This window comes from Urocitellus parryii, chromosome 5, assembly GCF_045843805.1.
Source record: "Urocitellus parryii isolate mUroPar1 chromosome 5, mUroPar1.hap1, whole genome shotgun sequence".
NCBI lineage: Eukaryota > Metazoa > Chordata > Mammalia > Rodentia > Sciuridae > Urocitellus > Urocitellus parryii.
Genome location: NC_135535.1, coordinates 205,610,085 through 205,633,247, shown reverse-complemented (window position 1 = coordinate 205,633,247; position 23,163 = coordinate 205,610,085). Strand labels below are relative to the sequence as shown.

Below are 23,163 nucleotides of genomic sequence, written 5' to 3'. Positions count from 1 at the left end.
GGAGCAAGCTGACACCTTCGTTCAACAGTGAAGACAGAAGTTTGCACTATCTTTCAACTCCATGTGGAGAGACTTTTTGTACCAACTTTTAGAATTTTTTTTTAATATGTTTAAAACATTATTTCAAGAACTTTGAGCTACTGCCGTCGGTGCTGTGCTATGGTGCTCTGTGTATTCGCTCAGGTACTTGTAAATTATTAATTTATGCAGAATGTTTATTGCAGTGCAGTGCACTGTACTAGGCATTTTTACCATCACTGAGTTTTCCATGGAAGGAAGGCTTGTTGTGCTCTTAATATTTTAGTGAACTTGAAATATCCTGCTTGATGGGATTCTGGACCAGATGTTTACTTTCTGATCAGGCTTTATTAGAAAGCAGTTGCTAATTCCCCACGACTGTGTTAATGGTACCAGACACAACTCGGGACCCCTGGTAGAACCTCGAGTGATGTTCTGAAACCCGCAGGCCAGGGCTGCACTTGGCCTTCAGTGAGGCCCTCGGTGCCTACACGCTGACAAGCCCCTAGCAGCTGGACTTTGGAGCAGTGAATGACCTGGTTTGGGGCCAGAAAGCTTTGGAGAGAACCTGGGTTGCAGACAGGAATTTTGAGATGTGGCCACACCAGGACAGAGCCTGGAACACTAGGCCAGGCAGGAACTTGACCTTGAGCTGAGCTGCCATGGGCCCCTTTGGAAAACAAACAAGAAAGAAGTCTGCAGGATTGCTCAAGGTTTTCTTTATAGAAACATCAAGAACTTCTTTCTCTGGCTGCTCTTTATGCAGTTCTGGCATCAGCACATTATTTAGATTGGGATCGGTGGTGTTTCTACAAGAAAGCCACCGCCCCAGCACTGCAAACCACCATCTCCCTGTGCTGTTTGGAGCTAAGCAAATTACCACCTTGTCTTCTCGACTGTAATATGATGACCCTGTGTTCAGACAGATAGATGAGGCTTTCCATGGGACGATAATTCTTTTCAGATGTGAACTAGTAACCAGATCTAGTCAATCAATTCTTTAGATAAAAATCTCCTTTTACTGCAAGGTTCAACTTATTAAAAATTAAGCAGAAACAACTACTAAATGGAATGCCTTGCTCATTGGCACAGATTGTCCACTACATATTAATAAGGACAGCAGACAAAGAACCACCAGTGACCATGCAGTTCGCTCTGAGGCACCCTATTTTCTCAGCTAGGCAGCTGGAATCTTAAACATTGGCACCTACCTGTTGAGCATCACAAGGTATGATCAGGAAACCAATTTCCTAACCCCGTATTTTCACCAAAGGCCAGCTGGGGCAAGCAGCCCCTCCAAACATTTCACTCTCCCAGTGTCTCATTTCCTAGGATGTTTAAGATGCCTGGATCTAATAGCATGAAAAATACAAAAATACTCAGATAAGGCAAAATGCCATTCTGGCCCTCACTGTCTTCTGTGAGATCATGAATGACTAGTTTTCACATTAGAAGGCAATTGACAGCAGTTCCGTAATTCACTGAGTGTTTCATGATGAGACTTCTTTTAGGGTCATTTCAATGGTTTTCCTATGCCTTGAAGCAGAAAGAAAAATACATACCAGGAATCTTGGTTTGCCTTCCAGAAAAAGAAACTACATTTAACTTTGCCAATGTTCCCCCCATATATCTAGGCAACGTGGTATTATTCATGACTATGAATAAATAAATCTATGTCACAAACACACAAAAGGTAACCCAACTCAAAGACATTCCAACTCTTGCAGCATGCATATGTTTTTATAAACAGATGCAATTATTTTCTTTTAAAAGTAAAGCCATGTTAGATGATATTGCTGTGGATGAGATACATACAGAATTATTGTAACTAACTGATGTTACATTTAGTAATTGTGTCAAGGCCAAAACACACACTCTTGAAAATTTCGTTTACAGAATTTCCTGGTGTGGACGTTGCCGCCTTCTCGCCCACGCCTCAGGTCCGGCACTTTCACCCTCCTCCTCCTGCACGGAACAGGGAGGGTAGGAACTGCCTTTTCCGTTTTTGTTCTTTCTGAACTGTAATTCCTGTGCTTTTGTTCCAGAGAACCAGGAAGAGTTTGGTATTCAAGGAGGTTAAAACTGTGATCATCTGCCATGTCATCAATGGCCACTTTGTGGTTATGGCTGATGACACAATTTTATCTCTAAATACTAATTGCTTTTATAGAGCCATGCAAATTATTTCTGAATATATTTAAGCCTAATCATGCCTTATAATACACAGATAATATTAAAGGAATACTTTCAAAATTCAATATTTATCAAATAAAGCATATTTAGCAATAACTTCCATTTTAATGTAACTTAGGAACCAATAACTAGGGTTGTTTTTTCTTGGTGGGAAGGGGTTCTCTCTCACTTTTTATAAACAATGGGGACAAAAATTAGTACTTCTATTTTAGTGGCAATATGACTATTCTTTAAACTACTTCATAGGGACAAATGGCACAGTTGTTTTGGGTTTTATAAACCATTACTGAGAAAGTTCAGTGCCTAAACTCAAGAGCAGGCTGCAAGGCCACTCGCCTTTCTTCCTGGATCCAGCCACAGCTGCAGGTTACAGGGCCCCACTCCACGGAGAGGTGCATGGCCAACCTTCCAGGCATTCCATTTATCTGCTAGAATGTTCTCGTTTTCCCAACACATTGAACCAGAGAAACAACGCCTAGTGCTGTCCATTGTCACCATGTTCACACGCAGGTCCCTTGTCCCGGTGGGACTTCCCCAGTGTACACATATAGACGACACCAGAGAGACCGCAAAGCAACAAATTAAACTATATGGGAATAAATATTCCTGACTAGTCTCCAAGGGGACATTATTATGCCTTTTTAACTTCATCCAGAATTCTCAGGCTAAAACTACAGGCTTTGTTCTCTATCAAATCAGCACATTCCCTAAAATTGCTAAGACTCTGATCTGCACCAGAGATTAGAGATCCCCCATGGTACTGAGCCCCACTGTCATGCCTGCGCCTCCTCCAGCCAAGGGGACCCCAATGATGGGGAAGGCGTGATGCTTGGGAAGCTGGGCCAGACTGTCCTAATACACCCTGATCTCTTGCAGACTCTCCTAGTGAGACCCATTTCATTCTTAAGCTTTGCTAGAGTCCAGAGCAGACTTACTCTGCAGAACCCTCCTCACTGCTCTCACAATGGCTCTAGCCACATGCAAGTGACCCAGATGAATGTTCCACCATCCCTCCCAGAAGTCACTTAGGCTGGAGTCTCACACACACAGTGACTGACTCTGGGGGACACTGCAGGTATCATCTTCTCTCCTCCATACCCATGCTGCCAGTTACTCCCCATGTGTCATCAGCATCCTCTCACCTGGACACAGTAAGCCAGAAGCTCAAATCGGTTTGCCTTTCCTTGTCACCAGACAAGTGCCTAACTTGGGCCAAACTCAGTGTCAAGGGCCCTGCAATCCCAGCAGTGAAGTCACTACTTCAGATCAGCCTGAGTGGCATCTGTTGCAGTGTATGGCAGCCCCATGGGGTCCACCTACTGGACATCCAAAGCCCAACATTCTCCAGAATCACAGCTCAGAGCAACCCCCGCCAGCACCCAAGACCCCTGCAGAGTCCCTCCTGCAAGCACATCAATCACAGTGACCTCCCGCCCCATGCCTTGTTCTAATGAGAAGGGGCAGTTGGCCATAGAAAATCAATTTAGCTATGCATGCAAAATTCTCTGAGTCACTCCAAAGTTCCCATCAACAGGTATTACTTTTAAACTTGTCTGAAAATTCCAATAGTGAAATACATAACACTAAGATTTGTGAGCCGCATGCTCAGAACCATTTCTGTACAGTGAAGATCATTTCCACAAGCCATTTACCCACATGAGCATGTGCCTCTTCCCTGCCTCTTGTAGAGGAAACCCCCCTTTTACTTCTGGGACGGTACTGGAAGCTTCAAATCCAGTCATTATAAACCTGTTTCATAGGAGAAAAACTAAAAGAAATACTGCATAGAGCCTGTTAAAATCCTTGGTAATGGAGAGTGACAGCCAAAAGATTGAACAAAGGACTTCTCACACTGCTTCCGTTTCCCCAGGCTGAAGGCCCTGTAACTCACCCGGATTTTCCACATCATCTTCAAGAAGTATGTTGTATGTTCTCTGTAACTCTCAAAGAAAAATTTTTAGTCAATTTAGCATATTTAAATTCAAACAAAAGAATAAATATCATGTGATCATTTTAGTTTTCAAAAAAGCAGAATCCCTTGTGTGTGTTCACAGTCATAAGCAGGTCCCTTCATAGGGCAGCCACAGGAAAAACAAGTTAGAAAGACAAGGACCCCTAAGGTTCCAAGGCAGGACAGGTGGGAGCAGAACTAGCGGCTCCTTAGCTCCTTCTATAGGGTCAAATTGGCAGGAGGTCAGGAAGCCTGTGTCTGAAGGCGTGTGGCAGCTGAAAGGCCATTCTTTAACTTGACCACAGGCTGTTTAGCACAGTACAGATTAGAGTTACAGCTACATCAACCAGCACAGTCATTCTGTAGTGCTTCAACCATTTATAATGCTTTGGTTTGCTAATTTGTTCACATACCTTTTTATGTTACATTCTGTTGTTTTTGTAAACGTTTCTCATATTGGGGATCTACAGGTAAACACAACTTGCTATTTCAATAAAAAGTCATTGTTAAGAATATTATATTCAATAAATGATAAACAGGTAAATATAAAGAGTGTCTTGTTTGTTATTGAGGATATTATGAAAATGGAGGGAAGAACTCAAGTAGAAAAAAATGTATCTATATTCTCATTTGTTTATAAGTGCATAAAGACATTTTGGAGCAATGCACAAGAAATTAAGAACAGCTAGTAGGTGGGATGGGTGATAAGCAAGGGGTGCATCTGCCAATCATCAGGGACTGGGCAGATGAGGAGAATGGTGCCTGTTCACCCACACCATTCATAAGTGGGGGGGGGGGAACTGATTATTTGAATAACATTAATTCATAACCCATCGAAGAACATTTTAAAACTTGCCTTATTCGGGTAAGAGATAAATTCAAAAAGTAGCAGTAGAGACATACCAAACAGGCAATGAAAATCTAAATGTGATGGATAAATACTTACAAATTATAAAAATAGCACCCAACTTCATAAAGAAAAACTGCAGAAAACACATTCAAAATGGTAACAAGAACAAAAGGTCTTTATTCTTACCACTCTCCACTCACGACAAACTAGACACAATATAAGTACAAGGATGACCCTAAATCTAGGGAATAAGTTTATGGGATGGGATACTCCAAACACACAGAATAGAACTTTATTCCAAGTGCCTCGGGGGGAGAAAGGGAGAAAGAAATCCTCAAAAAAAAATAATGCTGTGTTCTAGAAATGTAATGATTGTTTAGTCAAAAGTGTATTACAGATTATCTAGAAGAAAACGAATTAGAACATTTGAAATAGCACACGGTCTGGGTATGTTTCTCAAAAATCCTTGCACTATAAGAACTCATCTGTGATACGTGTTAAGGTCCCTTACCCATAGGAGAATGGTGCCTGTTCACTGTCCCTTTCCTGGGACATTCCAATCCAGTGAGCCCAAGATGGACCCAGGAAACTTGTATTTAGTAAGTACTCTCTAATGGTTTAGATATGCGGAGTCTTCCAAAAGCACATGTGTGAGACAATGCAAGAATGTTAAGGTGAAATAATTAGATTATGAAAGCCATAACCTAATGGTGGATTAATCCACTGATAGGGATTAACTGGGTGGCAACTGTAGGCAGGTGGGGTGTGGCTGGAGGAGGAGGGTCCCTGGGGGCGTGACTTTGGGGTTTGTTTTGTCTCTGGAGAGCAGAGCTCTCCCTGCTTCCTGGTTGTCATTCCCTGAGCCGCTTTGTCTGCCACACCCTTCTGCCACCATTTTCTGCTCCCCTCAGGCCCCAGAGCTATAGAATTGGCCAGCCATAGGCTGAACCTCTAAAGCCATGAGCCAAAATAAACTTTTTCTCCTCAAAGTGGTTCTTTCCAGATTTCTTTTGGTCACAGCTTCACAAAAGCCGACTAAAACACTCACAATTGAATCTTTGGATCAAGAAGGCTTAGAAAAAAAAAATTCTCACAGTAATAAAACAAACAGTGCTTAGGGGAAAATTCATAGACCTTAAATATGTATTACTAAGCAAAAAAAGATGAAAATGAATGAACTTAATGTCTAACAAAAAAGTTATAAAAGGGACAACAAAATAAGCCTCCTAGGGGTGAAGGGAACAGAAGAAGGTGGAAATATAGCTCAGGGGTAGAGTGCTGGCCCACCACACACAAGGCCCTGGGTCCCATCCCCAGCACCAACACAGTAACAAATCACAAATGCCAGAACTGCAGAATGCTTGTTATGAACAGACACAATGGCACACACCTGTTATTCCAGCAACTCGGAAAGCAGAGGCAGGAGGATCGCTAGTTCAAAGCCAGCTTCAGCAACTTAGTGAGGTCCTAAGTAACTCAATGAGGCCCTGTCTCTAAATAAAATATAAAAAGGGCTAGGGATGTGACTCGGTGGTTAAGAGCCCCTGGATTTAATCCCTGATAACAACAAAACAAAAAACAGAAGAAATGAATTTATAAAATAGAAAAAGAATAAAACCATGAGTTGCTCCTAAGGAAAATTAAAACAGGCTATTAACCACCTTCAAATATCATTAAGCAAAAAGAAAAGAGCAAATAGACATAGCACATAAGCTCATAGAACCCAACAGCTCTCCATAACCAACGAGACAGTCTCATTGGTGTGAGGATGGTTCGAAATCTAGCCCAGAGGGTACAAGACATTGCCAAGCTTGGTGTCAGCCAGAAGGAATGTGCCGAGCATGCCTGGTTAGCAAACGCAACCTACAACAGACCAAAGCATGGAATCAAGGGGGACGTTGACACTGACCCTGGAAAAGGGAGAGGAAGGCTTTATAAAGTGTGAAGATGCTCTAATTTTTAGGTTTTAAAATCAAATCTAGCAAATATAGAGAGAGATGCATTTGTACAAAAGGTAAAATGCCAATGAATCAACTTAAGGTGAATGTTCCATAAACTATATGGAACAGAGCTGAAAATTGCTAGCATCAATAAAATTAATCATGTGTTTTCTCTATGCCCCTTCTCAAAAGTTTTGGAAGGGCAGAATCAAATACACTTATTATTGCTGTATGTGTATAGGTGACTGTATGACCAATGTGATTCTGCAACCTGCACAATCAGAAAAATGAGAAATTATACCCCAATTTGATTCAAGTGTATGAATTGTCAAGATCACTGTACTGTCCTGTGTAGCTAATAAAAAATAAATTTTAAAAAAGTTTTGGAGCTCTAATGACCTTTTAACTGGTCTCTCCATCATCCAGAAAAATCTCAGTCCTGTGCAGACCTTTGCAGCTGGTCTACTCAGAGGCCAAGTTAACTAGTTTGTCTCTGAGGAGGAGAAATGCATATGGTAGGCCATCTAACATCTTTGCCGAGTGAAAGCTCCACCGAGTTTGTCTTAAGCTCCAGTTTGTCCTTTTGCAGTCACCCCAACTGTCTACAAACTGCGCCCTCAGCTTCAAAAGCTTTCTGCTTTCAAGACAAAATTCAGTACACTGCTCTACATTTCAGCAAAGTCATCAGATCCGGCAGCTGGGGCTTTCCTTATCAGAGCTTCAGCGTGTGCACACACACACACGCACAGAGAGGTCCATTCTGCAAAGACTGACCTGGACCATTCACCATGAGCAGGACAGGACCAGAGTCTTGAGATAAGCACCTCGAGCTTTGATGTGAGGCCAAGAGCCGAAGAGAAGACTCCTGGACTCTAAGGAGGAGCACCACTGCACAGGGGGACGCAGCCTGGCAGTGCGGCCCAGGGGGGTGGGGGGCGGATAACAGAAAACACATGAGGGAGAGCACGCCAGGGGCCTGCAGTGGCTCAGAGGACAGCTGCAGGCCAGAAGCCAGGAGGCCCCGTGCATGTTTATGTAGCGCCAGTGCATAAATATTTTGTTTCACGTCTAACTCCAAAGCACAAGTGCAAGAAAACAGTCCTGCTCTAGAGACGCCCAATGATGAGAACACATGTGCGCGTGCTTAGGTAAAAAGATGTATTTCAATGTGGGAATAGCTGTCTGTTACAAAAAAAATACTGTGAGTCTTCAACTAAATAAATAAATATACAGCCCTCAAGGACGCAGAATCTCACGTCCAGTTCAACAGTCACTTTTTGTTTTATTTTGCCTCAATTTCTCAGGCAGCTGGTGCTCTGATCAGTGGACGCAGGACTTCCGAGGCAGCTTTTTTTTCCTTTCTTCTAATAAGGAGACTACATTCTAGAAAAACAAGACAAGCAAGTGAATGTCCTCCCAACTTTTGGTGGGTTTTGTGATTTGGAAAGCACTACAAAATTAGCCTTGCTGGGCAGAAGGGCATGCCCACCTGTCTGTCAAACACTCTGGCCATTTCTAGGACCCCTTTGCCAAACTGAAAGAGGAAACAATGAAAATATATATTAGAATGTACATAGGTATATATTTATATACATATGTTGATATGTTTCTTTCTTCCCCAAGGAAAATCTTTCAATAGAGATTATTTACCTCATTTTTCACACTTGCATCTGCCCCTTTGTCAAGAAGTAACTCAACCAACTGCTCGTGATTATTTAATACAGCCACCTGAAAGACAGCTGCGTGAGGCCCGCTCCCCTCCCCGGGGGTGCAGGCCGCAGGACGGGGTGCCCGGGCAAATGCAGGGCCCCGCAGCTGAGGAGGGCAGAGCTGGCTGGGTCACCAGCTTTGCCTGCCAGGCCTGTGTCCTGCTCCATCTGGGGCATCACAACTGCTAGGATGAGGGAAGGGCCACCTCCCTCTCCCCACTGAAACGACCCTGGGAAGACCAGGCCAGCACAGGAACCCAGCTGTTTTGATCTGTTTTGATCCTACCGTGGCCCTAGGGACCAAGGATGACAATCCTTAAAGGAGGATTTGTTGAAAGACAACACAAACAACACAGTGCCAGGCACAGCCGTGTGTGTCTATAGTTCCAACTGTGCAGCAGGATCGCTGGGCCCAGGAGTCTGAGGTCAGCCAAAGCAATCTCATGAGACCTCATAGTAAAAAAAGTGACCCCCTCATACCTTTATTAAAAGGCTGGCTGGCAGGAGCACAGGCAACCAAACCCAGGGCCTGGGAATGAGCCACCAAACTCACAAGAAGGTCCCATCGTAGAAAAGCTCTGGCCTCCGGGGGAAAGGCGTACCATGAGCGGCGTCTTCCCATCTTTGTCTCTCACATTCACATCAGCCCCAGCCTCAATGAGGAGCGAGGCCACCTTTTGGCTGCCCGACACCACAGAGACTCTCATGAGCGGCGTCCACCCTGAACCAGTGTCCACAACATCCACCTGTGGGCCAGATGAAGAGCTGCCTCAGCCTGGCTGCTTCTCCAGCTCACAGAAGGAGGGTCCGCTTGGCCCGACTCCCCCGACTCAGCGGGCAGCCTGTCCAGGCTGGGTGCAGGTTCTCGCCCAATCCTCGCCCAGGTGCAGTGATAAGATAGATGTGTCAGAATCACCTTAGGGCGTCTGCTGAGAGGGGGACCCCCCTAATGTGATTCTTCTGCATCTTCTCACTGCACCTAGGTGAGAATCAGGTGAATGCAGTCCAGTGAACCTGTACCGAGTCTCGACAGGCTGCCACTAAGTCAGGGGAGTCGGGGCAAGCGGACCTTCCTTCTGTGAGGTGGAGCAGCAGCCAGGCTGGGGCAGCTCTTCATCTGGCACCTTGCTCCTGGCCCATGGGAACTCCCTGAACTGCGTTCCCTGGCCTAGCTTTCTTCACCCATCTAAACAATGCTTATTTTTATGCATCTTTGTAGGTGGGCTTCAGTTCTTTTCTGGAACAAGATATGTACACACCCTTGTGTTTAACGAGACTTCTGTTCAAAGCAGGAGAACTACAGTAAGCACAGTGACCAGACCCATTACACAAACTCCAATCTGAAGAGCCACTAACCCAATGCCTCTCCAAGAAGTAATACGGTTGGTCACTTCCCAAACATCTGCTCCTCACTGAACTCTATCAATTTAGTGTGTTAAAAGAAATGCTGTAGAATGAGAAAGTGCAAATGTTGCTGCTCATAATTCCATCGAAGCCCTAACCAACCCATGAAGAGAGGGGCTGAAGCCACGGGCGAGCCCAGACCCTCGCACACAGACTGAAAGAATGACTCGGAAGGCCCAGCTTTAGTGAAGCCTGAGGAGAATGGCCAACAGGCCCAGCAGGAGATGACCTACTGCAGCAGCGCTCTCCCTCGTGCAAACAAACCACCTACAGGCCAGAGCTCATCCCATTCGAATACTGAAATCAGGACACGAGCTGCCGCCCACGCTTCCCAGCACACTCCCACACAATTTCTCTTTTGGTTCCGAGGGTTAAGCAGGAGTAAGTATTTCTACTTCTGGTTTAGAAACGATCAAACCAAACCTCAGAAGTCACATGGCTCATAGGTAGAAACGTTCCCTATTGAAGTAAATCATTCACTCTCAGTATAAAACCATCACATTTGGGAAGGGGGTGGCTGCACCCTGCTGGGCTCCAGTCTTCAGAAGTCTCAGGTGAGCCATCTGCAAGCACACAGAAATGCCGTTGACACCCCCACTAGCCAGCCACACGGAGATCTTCAGCACACACTCCTACACTTATGGATTTATTATCTGCAACACGGCTTCTGTTGGATGATGGATTTATCCCAGAGAATTGGGCTCGTCTGAAGCCCAGAGAGCCTACATTTCCAAAGCTCCAGTATTGAGATGCTCACAGCAGAAACCTGCCCTCATCTGGATGCTTTTCTTCAATCATCTGACATTGATTGATTTTCTTTAATCAGACTCTTACTGGGTCCAGAGCAGAACACGGCTCATCATAAACCAAACCAGGGGTACATGGTATTATTGCTAGCACACAGAGGCGAAGCCTTCTGACCTCTTGTGCATGTCTCTAAAATATAAGGAAACATGAAAGGTAAGAAAAAGGGCTTATCTTAATAAGTGAATTTTTTTCCCTTCAAGGGGGCCTTTTTCTCCACCCTCCCAAAGCAGTGGCAGGAACCAGTAAGATTCCACAGCATAAGACCTGCTTTCTTTCAGTCACACTTTGGGAACAAACTAGAATAAATATACTACCATCTTCTGGGAGATGTGACTTTGCTCGAATTGGATTGATTTTCCAGGTCATCAACTTAATTTCTCAGGACTCTGCGCTGCCTGGTAATCAGTTAGCATGGCATTTTGTCCGTCATTCTTTATTTCTATGCCTTGAAATCTTTAGTCCAAGCCTTTGGAGAATTTCCAGAGCTATCAGCAGTTACCATAATTGATCTAATTATAACTAGCCGTTTTCACATATCTATAGAAGTTCATACAACATGACTTCTATTTGCTAAATCAGATTTGTACCTCCTGCTGACATGAAAACACAAGCAAATCAACAGGCCTGGGTAAAGATTGACAGCTGAGAGCCTCCATTCTTCACATGGCCACTTGCCCTTTGGAAACTATAATGATTAATGCAAACTAAGTAAAAATGATCTAGTTTTAGAAGCAACAACAAGTGCTGAGCCCTGGAGAGCTCTTAACATCTTTGTGTTGCAGCATTTAAGATGCTATCTGGTAGGTGGAAGATGCTCAGTGAAGCCTTGGCGACAGGCTGCATAAGAGACAAATAAGCAAATGAACAAAGGAATGAACAAAGGAGTAGACACATCTGGTCCAGCTCCGATTCCAGCCTCGTTCCTTCTTCCTAGAGGAAACCAAAATCCAAGATAACCGGAAGCCTTACTGTCAAATCAATGCCACAATGATCTCTTTTTTTCTAAGATTTCAGGAGTTTTCTCACTGATAGGTCAGAGATCTTTCTCCATCATTTCTAAGTTGGGCCAATCAAAGGTCCTGACTCTCCTGGTCCCTGTGGAATGGAATTTCAGGTTCTTAACAGTCCTGTGTGGCTAATAAGGCAGGCCCTGTACCTCACAGCCGTCCTTTATCATCCAGTCGATCACAGTGCAGTGGCCTCCATCTGCAGCCCAGTGCAAAGCTGTGCAGCCGCCCAGGTCTCTAGCCTCCCAGGAAGCCCCATGTCTGCGGAGGTACTTCACAACATCCAGGTGTCCCGCGTAGCACGCAAGCATAAGACTGCAACACATGGGAGAAGCATTTGGCTGTAAGTGTAGCTGTCAAGTTCAGGCACACTGTACCCTTACTCACTATGTGAATCTTACTCGCACTTGTGACTGCTTCCTGAGAGCACAATTCCTTAAGTAGAATCTCTATGTCAATGACTGTGGCTTACTTTTAATGCATATTTCCAAATAGCTTTCCAAAAAGGTTATATCAATTTACACTTCTATCAACACTTTCTGAAAACATCTATTTACTCTACCTTTTCCAATTACAAATGTTACAGGTGGTATTTTTTATTCTAGCCAAGTCAAACATTTTTCATACAAATTGTTTACAGTGATTTTGCTTTAAAATTGTCTTTTCACTTAAATTGCTCTTTTTTCCTACTGTGTAGAGATGTTTGTTTGTTCAGTGTTGTGTCTGTGTGCCTGGCTTCTGCACACTGAAGATGTTCATCACATGTCTATGACATTCAAATATCCCCTCAGATTACCCTTAACTGTGTCTGTAATTTAGTTCTTTAAAGTGTGTGATGTATGCACAATCTTTTTCCCACTGATTTCCTTCATTCTTTTGCTTTTCATATTACAAGATCAGATAAGCATATGCCCCTTCCTTGTAGCTTATGATTTTTTTTTTTTTTTTTTTTTTACATTTAATACTTCATTCACCTGGAAGAAATTGTGGTACATGCTTTAAGGCTAGGATCTAACTTAATATTTTTTTCTTCAAAAAGCCTATTTTTCCAAAACCTTTCTTATTGATTTGTGTTGCTTCTGTTATCATATACTAAGTTCTTACGGGGATCTATCTTAGGATTTCTATTCCATTCTATTTACTTTTCCAATTATTGGTTCCAGTACCATACTACTTTAATTACTGTAAGTTTTAGGGCGTTTTAATAACTGCCAAGGCAAATCTTTCCACAGTCCTCTATAACAAAGTTACATTAGCTGTTATCATCTATTGACAAGTTTCCAGGAATAACTCCATTTTAAGCTATATTCAATTTGTATGTTAATTCAGAAAAACTTAAAATATGTATCTATTTTTTTTAAGTCTTTATCTCTCTCAATATAGTTGTATAGGTTTAGTTTTTCATTCAAAAAAATTTTTTTTGGTTAATACTGGGGATTGAACCCAGGGATGCTTTACCATTGAACTACATCTCAGTCCTTTTATTTATTGCTATATTTTTTATTTTTTATATGTTTTTATTTTGAGATTGGCCTTGAAGTTGCTGTCCTTTTACCTCAGCCTTTGAGTTGCTGGGATTATAGGTATACACCATTACACCCAGCAAATATCTTGCTTTTAAAAGAAATATTTTATTATACTTTATTTTTCCTATTATATTTATTAAGCAGTAATTTCGGGTATTTAAAATTTTTGTTGTATAGTTGGTCATATAACTGAACCTCCTCATTAAGTCCAAGTATTTGAAAGTTGATTCTCTTGGGTTCTGCAGGACAGGAGTCACACTCTTTATTTCACATCTCACCAAGATGATCAGACTTCCAAAGCACTGTCCAATCATTAGTTAACAAAATACAACCTATACTTACTGTTATGGGCCAGACTATAAGGGCAATGACCAAGGAGACTCCATTTTTCCCTGAGATTCCATGTCATATAAGAAATGCTTCTCCCATGGGAAAGCCCCGCCTCTGTACCCATCAATAGTTGCTTAGCATAGCATGTTTGGCAACACAAAATGCCAATTCTTATACAATGTAAAAGTGTTCTCTCTTTGGTTCCCATTTTTCTTGGGCATTGTAGCCTGTCAGAGATTGATTGTCCAGATGTTAGTGACCATTCTTTAACTTGTACTCAACTAGGGACATTTTGGTCCACTCCCTTTTTTGCTTATGATTTTAGATCTCATGAAGTTTATTTATGGTTTTGAACAACAGCCACTTCTGATTAAAATGATTTTGGACTATAAAAGGTGTACTCAAACCCCAAGAGGAGCTTGAAGGGTGTAGACTTGCAGCCTACCCCTTGGCCCACCAGCTGATGGATCCGATCTACAGTTGGTGAATAAAGTTTCCATCTCCTGCTTTAAGATCGACTCAGTGATTTGATTTATTGGAATCTTGCCATAACATTACCATATTCCAAGTGCTGTTTTACACTTTTCATATATTAAATTCAATAAATGCTCACAACAATACAATCATAAAGTACTTCTCTCCTCCCCATTTTATAGAGGTTCAGAGAAAGTAAGTAACCTGCCCAAGGTCACACACGGCATCCATACCGGGATCAGGATTTGACATCGAGATGTCTGCTTTGCCTATGCTCTTTACACCTTTCTGATGGGTGTCACTATCATTGAGAAAAGGAATTCGCCAATGCCAAGAATGACACTGGCTAATTGTCTGGGATCTTCTCTAACTTTGTATGGTGCTACACATAGTGTCATATACCTGTAATCCAAGCAACTCCAAGGCAGTTAGTTTGCGAGTTCAAGGCCATTGTGGGAACACAGTGAGACCCTGCCTCAAAAAAACAACACACAAACCTATTGTATGCTGCTAAGTATTGATATACATTTCCACCAGCCATGTACCAGACATTCGGGGGGGGGGGGCTGGAAGCATCCTTCACTTTAAAAAATAAGACACTGGGTTACTCATTTAAGGCACTGAGTTGATGCTATTTTCATTGTCACCTTTAACCTACTGGTGGGAAGTATTAGCATGAAAATCTCCTAATACTACATTTCCTTACCTTCCTAATGCTCTGAGTTGAAGGAGGAGATTTGTCAATGCCTACACACACACACACACACAGGTATCCTTCTCTTACTACCAGGTTTTGGCAATAGGTAGGTTTGCAGTTTCCTCTAAGCCCTGGAAAAGCTCAAGATTATTAATGGTCCCTAGAAACTAATGGTGAGATAGTTAATCCACAGAAACTATGCTTCCATAAATTTTCTAATTTTCTGTATAGATGTAGGTTATTTCAGATTTTCTGCTTCACGGGTTGATTTTGGTGGTTTAAAGTTTCGCCAATAAAGTATCCATTTCAATGAAATTATCAAATCTATTAGACACAAATGCACCATTTCATGTGTAAATTTCCTGTTATTTTCCCTCCATATTTCTAGTTTTGTTTTAGATTTACAAGAGACTGTTTTATGTTATCATACAAGTTCTTATTTAAGAGGCCACTCTTATATTTCTCAATAATCTTTCGCTTTTGGTTAATTAAGTTTTATCTCTATTTTCTTTCTTTCTTTCCTTTTTTTCCCCTGTCCCTTTTTCTTTGTAAATTGTCATTATTCTTTTTAAACTTTTTAAATTTGGAACTAAGCCATCAACTAGCCTAATTATTTGGAAAATACTTTTCAGATTTAAGTTTTTAAATGTCATTTAAAATCTGTTACTGCACTGTGTCCAAGAGTAGAGTAGGTAAGCTTTCTGGCTTTAGAAAGTGGTGTTCCCTGCAGAGCCACTATAGATGACTGGTGTTTTACGCTATCCCATGAGAGTCACATGTGGTGTCCTAACCTGTGGTCTGTGTGCATGCTGTGACCCTGAGCTCTGAGAACAGACCTCTGCATTTTGCTCCCTCTTCTACCCAAGCACCAAGCACAGTGCCTGGCATGTGTGAGTTATTCAATAAATGTTGGTTGGTTTGGATGAACTAATTAAATCCAAATTGTCAAGTACTTCAGTCTTTCAAAAAGATTCTTTTACCTCTCCTTTACAAGCATCACACTCTTTCCATGAACTTTTCCTGTACTGCCCTCGGCCAGTCCAGATGGAAACTTCAGGAAAGTTTTGTGGTTGTGTTTTTGATGCTGTGTCTTTGGCTACTTCTTTAGAACACCAGGGGTTCTCAGTAAGCAGAGAAAGGCTGAGGTGCCAGGAGAGCTGAGAGAGGAACACAGATCTGGGGCAGCGCGCGTAGCCAAGGCCTGCGCAGGCAGAGATGGGATGCCACCTTAAGGTCTTTCCTGGGCTAGAGAAGGCAGAGATCGTGCGACTGATCCCCCCAAACACCCCGATGGATCAGAGTCTCAGTGAACAGACCAGGTTTGTTCTCACCACCTTTCCTTTGGGACCCACTTGCTTTCTGGTACTTCCAAAAGAAGCTAAAGAAAACTTTAGGATTGGGTCAAAAACCCTCTGGGCTCCAGCTGAGTAACACAGTTTCAATCACGCCCTCCTACCTGTCCTTGCCACTGCCATTCTTCAGATTCACATCTGTACCATTAGAAACTAAGATTTTCACAAGCCTAAAGGAAACAGAGTTGAAAATACAGGTAAATGGCTTGGATGACGTGGAACCTGTGATAACGCAGTAAATATCACATCCTGCAACACCTTCTCCAACTTCAAAAGACAGCTGGTTTTGAGAACAGGATATTATTAAGCTGGAAAACCCCCACCACACCAAAAAACAGATTTATACCTTGATCTTAATGAATTAGTCAATAAATCAGACTACCCACATGATACAACTCAGACTCTCAAAACTGTCATTTTAACAGTTTTTTTTAAATGACAGCATTTAATAAAAACATTTCTATTTTTTCAAAATGCAATTGTATTAAGCAAAATATAAATATGTTTGGGAAATAGATGTAAGCATTATACCTAACTTTGTGGGGCAGATAATAGATTGTGTTACCAAAATCATATCTTGGCACCTACCAGGGAAATTTGTTTTCCAAAATGTTCCTCACCTATCCTTTTTAAATTGCTTTAAAGAAATTCAAATTCCAATAGCCAGTATTCCCAGGAGATATAAGATAAATTGCACAGAATTAATTGGCTCCTCTCTTCCCTAATACACAACCACACACCTGATGTTCTCTCCTGCATGCTATATAGCTTTATGATACAAGCAGCTGAATTCAGAGGGATCCATTTGGGAAAGAGAAAAGCAGCTAGGTTCCCTGGACCCACTCCCTTCCATCCCCATCCTGACTGGCGCCTCTGGGGGAAGGGATGAGCAAAGTGCCCTACCTGGTATATCCTTTCTGGGCAGCAACCATCAGAGCAGTAAAGCCAAACTTATTGGGAACATCAACCTTGACATGGCTTGAGAAAAAAACAGAAAAGAGATCAATGTGCTTAGTGCAGCTCCGTGTAGATTTGTAGCTGGTGACACTTGCAAGGCACAGGAGGCTACAATGGCTCATTTTATCAAAAATCCCCATTTCTTTTGGGCCATCAAGTTTTTATGGTTTAGAATGCCCTGCCTAATATTCTTAGATATTCAAATTTATAAGAAAGATTGTAAGTTCACATAAAATGGACATTCCCTTCAATTCAAGCCATGGTGCCGTGGACAACTATGACAGACACAGCCTCTTGAAGGTGGCAGGGGACAGTGTCTTCACTGCAGACTTCCGTAGCTCTCCCAACCACAAGCCCATATTGGTGGGGACCCAAGGTTGACCCTCGACTTCCACCTCACCTACGGGATATAAATCAGTGTTGTCGGAGGAAAGCAGAGCTCTTACTGTCAGCTCAGAAGCTTGGCTTTCTGTAGGAACCTTCTCTGCTCCAACTCACAGAGCCCCAATTCACAAACCACTCATCACATAAGTAGCTCAAAAATTTACTGACTAAAAAGGAACCTAGATCACGTCTTTGCATTTGGGAGGCAGCTTCACGCCTCTCATCCGCAGCAGCTGTGCCCACCATCTTTCTCCAGTGTCCTACCAACCTCCTCAATTAGAACGCAGCTCATTTAGTGATGCCCTAGTCTCATCAGAATTAGGGGCGAGTATTTTTGGAGTAAAATTTGCCTAAATGCTATAGCATATAAACAAGGGACAGAAATTATTTCGGGGAATAAATATAACACCCAGACTTTTTAATGAAAATTGTAAAAGGTAATTATGACTATGACACTGATATGGGACTTCATGATCGGCTCTATTGACTATGCTTTAACTCACACCAGGCAACTGAGATCAATTTGGAAGGCAGTTTGAATGGCATGGAATTTTTAGGAAAATAAAATAAAGCTATATCACATATTTCTATGCACTTCATATATTTTTAAAAAATAAGCTGGCAGAGTTCTCTCACCCTCCTTCAAGTATTTGAACAAGCAAATCTTCATCATTCACATTGACAGCTCGATGAAAGTGCTCACTGCTAATGGGTTCTCCTGAAGAAACAAGATGGAAAGCAATCATCCAAATGCAGGGAAGACGACTCAGTCACCGTGCTCCTCCCACAGCTGCGCATGGGCTCTGGGCTTTGCCCCAAGGAGATCCTGAGTTTTCTACACAACTGCTTCTTTCAAAGAGATCTCACTTGCACCAGAGAAGAGAACACTCCGACTGACCTAAAGCTTGGGACGGTGACATGTTGGTAAGTCTTGCTTTGTGTTATTTCAGATATCTGAAAAAACACTTTTGGATCTTATCAGGCTCAGTAAATGTCTCCTCCATGCAAGAGAAAGCTCAGCAATTGACACAAGGAGCTATTTGCCAAAATGAAAACCCAATCCCAAGAGAAAGCCTAGAGAAGACAGGGGGTGAGTGAAGTGGGTGGGGGATCCTGTGTGACCATCACCTCTGCAGGGAGGAGGAGGCGGCAGGAGAGGAACAGGAGCAGTGTGGGAATCAAGGCCCACGCGTGAAGCAGCCGTCTGTCAGGGTGTTTATTTCAGCTTTCTTTTGTCTCATACACCATGCCCTTCAGATTTTTTGAACTATCATGATTAAGCTTAAATGTAAGGGAAGTGCCTAGACTGGCCCTGGCCCGTGGGAGACCTCCAACACACACCTGCTGCCGAGGCAGGAGCACCGCCACCGTGGTCGCTCTGGCCCCACCCTGTTCCTTCCCCACCCGCACTGCAAGCCCACTGCCCTCCCCAGGCCCTTGAGTGGACCAGCCCTGCTCTGTCCCTTCTCACAGGTTTCCTCCACCCTTCAAGAAACACTAGGAGCAGCCTGCACACTGAGTGGTGCTCGGCGCTGGAGTCTCAGAGACAAACAGGGTCCTCTCCCTGCTGGTCTACATTGCAGCGACCACTTTCAGCCTGTGACTGTTCTGAATCCCACAAGAACAACTGCACCTAGCCCACCATCCAGCACCACACCAGCCGCCTCCTGGTCTCTGCTCACTTCGCCTCTCACAGCCTGGCCTGCAAGGTCAGTCAGCCCCCCTACGCTGCTCCCAGGCAGCATGGCCCTCCCGGATGTCAGTCCCTCCCAGGCATAGCAGCCCCTTTTCTCCTGGCTTCTTTGGACAGCATTGGTCATGAAGTCAACTGGGCAGGGCACAAACTGGGAACAATGGGCAAGAATAAAGGAGTCCTTCACCAGAGAAGTCTTCTCTCTTTTCAGGTAAATATCAATTTATGCTAGTTTAAAATTATTTGAAACAACAATTCTGAGTTTGTCAATCTCTAAAAGGTTTTTAGCCACATTGTACTTCCTATTCATCATTACACATATATGTGTAGACCAAGTCTTCAAATAAAAGCCCCATGATAAACTATCAAAGGCCAAGGCCCAGGGTTCTCTGTGGCCTTCCAAGGGAGAACCTCAGCCTAGGGGTTTCACTAGCGGGGCTAAGCAAAGGGCCAGGGTTTATACTCTGAAGGACATTTGGTAACATGTGGTGACCCTGTTGTCACAACTTGGAGGGGTGCTCCTGGCAGCTAGCAGAGAGGGGCCAGGGATACCACTCAACACCTTGCAGGGCACAGCACAGTCCACCAACCACCACAGTGTTCAAAGCACAGTGGCCGAGAACCCTGGGGTAGATGAAGATGGACTTAAGTCACCTGCCACGTGACCCACCCACATTTTCAGTGGACAAACTAACCACAGACTGTTTTCCTTTCCCTCTTACTAACTGGAAGGAGGGAGAAAGCAACGTGGCTATAAAGTCTGTTGTCCCACCAAACAGCTCCCATTTCTGTGACCCTCAAACTCCAACTGTCAAAGGCAGGATATCTGTCTGTAGGAACATGCAAGTTCATCCTACCACTACTGAAGTTAAGATGTGTGGTATCCTAAATCCAATCCTATAAATTAAGATGTTCATAGGACTTTACACAGTGTCTCCCCACCCCCCACCAAATACCCACAGTACTTTTAAAATTCTCTGAGATCAGGAAGGCTAAATTGCCCAAGGTCACCCAGCATCAGAGTCCACAGCCACTTCCCTTTAGTATTTAAGAAGAGGAGCTGGGTGATGCGGCTCATGCCTGTGATCCCAGCAACCCAGGAGGCTGAAACAGGAGGATCACAAGTTCAAAGCCAGCCTCAACAATTATACAAGGCCCTCAGCAATTTAATGAGATTCTGTCTCAAAATAGAAAATAAAACTAGGGATGGGGATGCAGCTCAGTGGTAGAGTGCTCTGGGTTGAAACCCCAGGACCAAAAATAAAAAGGAGAAAGAAAGAAAAAAGGAAAGGAAGGAAGGAAAGAAGGAAGGAAGGAGGAGTAAAAAAGGAAGGAAGGAGGAGGAGGAAGAAGGAAGGAAGGAGGAGGAGGAAGAAGAAGGAAGGAAGAGGATGAAGAAGGAAGGAGGAGGAGGAAGGAAGGAAGGAAGGAGGAGGAGGAAGAAGGAAGGAAGGAGGAAGAGGAAAGGAAGAGGAGGAGGAGGAAGAGGGAAGGAAGTGGGGGGCGCGGGAGGAGGGAGGGAAGGAGAGAGGGAGGAAGGAGGAGGGAGGAAGGGAGGAGGAGGGGGAAGGGAGAGGAGGGAGGGGGAAGGGGGAGGAGGGAGGGGGAAGGGGGAGGAGGGAGGGGGAAGGGGGGAGGAGGGAGGGGGAAGGGGGAGGAGGGAGGGGGAAGGGGGAGGAGGGAGGGGGAAGGGGGAGGAGGGAGGGGGAAGGGGGAGGAGGGAGGGGGAAGGGGGAGGAGGGAGGGGGAAGGGGGAGGAGGGAGGGGGAAGGGGGAGGAGGGAGGGGGAAGGGGAAGGGAGGGGGAAGGGGAAGGGAGGGGGAAGGGGGAGAGGAGGGGGAAGGGGGAGAGGAGGGGGAGGAAGGGGGAAGGGGGAGGAAGGGGGGAAGGGGGAGGAAAGGGGAAGGGGGAGGAAGGGGGAAGGGGGAGGAAGGGGGAAGGGGGAGGAAGGGGGAGGAAGGGGGAGGAAGGGGGAGGAAGGGGGAGGAAGGGGGAAGGGGGAGGAAGGGGGAAGGGGGAGGAAGGGGGAAGGGGGAGGAAGGGGGAAGGGGGAGGAAGGGGGAAGGGGGAGGGAAGGGGGAGGAAGGGGGAGGAAGGGGGAAGGGGGAGGAAGGGGAAGGGGGAGGAAGGGGGAAGGGGGAGGAAGGGGAAGAGGGGGGAGGAAGGGGAAGAGGGGGGAGGAAGGGGAAGAGGGGGGAGGAAGGGGAAGAGGGGGGAGGAAGGGGGGAGGGAGGAGGAGAAGGGGGAGGGAGGAGGAGAAGGGGAAGGAAGGGGGAGAAGGGGAAGGAAGGGGGAAGGGGGAGGAAGGGGAAGGAAGGGGGAAGGGGGAGGAAGGGGGAGGGAGGAGGAAGGGGGAGGGAGGAGGAGAAGGGGGAGGGAGGGGGAGAAGGGGGAGGAAGGGGGAGAAGGGGAAGGAAGGGGAAGGGGGAGGAAGGGGGGAAGGGGGAGGAAGGGGGAAGGGGGAGGAAGGGGGAAGGGGGAGGAAGGGGAAGAGGGGGGAGGGAGGAGGAGGGGAGGAGGGAGGGGGAGGAGGGAGGAGGAGGGAGGAGGGAGGGAGGAGGAGGAGAGGAAGAGGAGGAGGAGAGGAGGAGGGTAGGAGGAGGGGAAGAGGAGGGGAGGAGGAGGAGGGGAGGAGGAGGGGAGGAGGAAGAGGGGAGGAGGAGGGGAGGAGGAGGGAAGGAGGAGGGAGGGAGGAGGGAGGAGGAGGGAAGGAGGGAGGGAGGGAGGAGGGAGGAGGAAGGAGGAGGAAGGAGGAGGGAGGGAGGAGGAAGGAGGAGGGAGGGAGGAGGAAGGAGGAGGGAGGAGGGAGGAGGGAGGAGGGGGGCGGAGGGGGGCGGAGGGAGGCGGAGGGAGGCGGAGGGAGGAGGAGGAGGAGGAGGGAGGAGGAGGGAGAGGGAGGGGAGGAGGGAGGGGAGGGAGAGGGAGGGGAGGAGGGAGGGGAGGAAGGAGGGGGAGGAGGGAGGGGGAGGAGGGGAGGAGAGGAGGAGGGAAGGAGGAGGGAGGAGAAAGGAGGAGGGAAGAGGAGGGAGGGGAGGGGGAGGAGGAGAGAGGAGGAGAGGAGGAGAGAGGAGGAGAGAGGAGGAGAGAAAGGAGGAGAGGAGAGAAAGGAGGAGAGGAGGAGGGAAGAGGAGGAGGGAAGAGGAGGAGGAGGGAAGAGGAGGAGGAGGGAAGAGGAGGAGGAGGGAAGAGGAGGAGGAGGGAAGAGGAGGAGGAGGGAAGAGGAGAAGGGAAGAGGAGGAGGGGGAGGAGGGAGGAGGGGAGGAGGGAGGAGGGGGAGGAGGGAGGAGGGGGAGGAGGGAGGGGGAGGAGGGAGGAGGAGGAGGGAGGAGGAGGAGGAGGGAGGAGGAGGGAGGAGGAGGGAGGAGGAGGGAGGAGGAGGGAGGAGGGAGGAGGGAGGAGGGAGGAGGAGGAGGGAGGGAGGAGGGAGGAGGAAGAGAGTGGTGGGGTATCTGACCAATTTGCTACACACTTCCACTCTAAATAAATTTTGAATACAGACATGTTAAAACAGTGATCCCTTGCCAAAGTGTTCATTAAAGGGATGATTGAGAAGTTTCAGAAAATGCCAATTTCTTGGGCTTTTTGAGAAAAAGTCAAAATCACTGCCGCATCCCACAGCTGTCCACTGATGACTCCATTCCACATCACCCACCTTACCTGCTCAGCGAGGCCCTCCCAATGGGGGGCTTGCTTCCTAGCACATCCTGACCAGGAAACTCTGCAGCATGGAAATGTGACATCCCAGTAAGTTCATCTTGTGCTTATAAGACCAGGGTATTTTGATTTTATGATAGAATTAAAATCTATGTATTATTGCAGCTTCTGTAGGAGGTACTCAGCACTTCACGTTTTCTGAGAACAAAGGGGCCCC

The 23,163-nt window shown here is 45.5% G+C and overlaps 1 protein-coding gene across 1 annotated transcript in view; it reads right to left on the bottom strand.

Annotated features, from left to right (window-relative positions):
- Window positions 1-8,272: 8,272 nt before the first annotated feature.
- Fank1 (fibronectin type III and ankyrin repeat domains 1) overlaps window positions 8,273-23,163 on the bottom strand; it is a 73,044-nt gene continuing 58,153 nt past the window's right edge. Inside the window, exons 5-12 of the mRNA XM_077799131.1 lie at window positions 18,236-18,317; window positions 17,162-17,236; window positions 16,363-16,428; window positions 12,029-12,194; window positions 9,264-9,407; window positions 8,603-8,680; window positions 8,442-8,486; window positions 8,273-8,335 (exon numbers count right to left, since the gene is read on the bottom strand). Of these exons, the coding sequence (XP_077655257.1) occupies window positions 8,273-8,335; window positions 8,442-8,486; window positions 8,603-8,680; window positions 9,264-9,407; window positions 12,029-12,194; window positions 16,363-16,428; window positions 17,162-17,236; window positions 18,236-18,317 (719 nt within the window). The remainder of the gene's footprint in view (window positions 8,336-8,441; window positions 8,487-8,602; window positions 8,681-9,263; window positions 9,408-12,028; window positions 12,195-16,362; window positions 16,429-17,161; window positions 17,237-18,235; window positions 18,318-23,163) is intronic.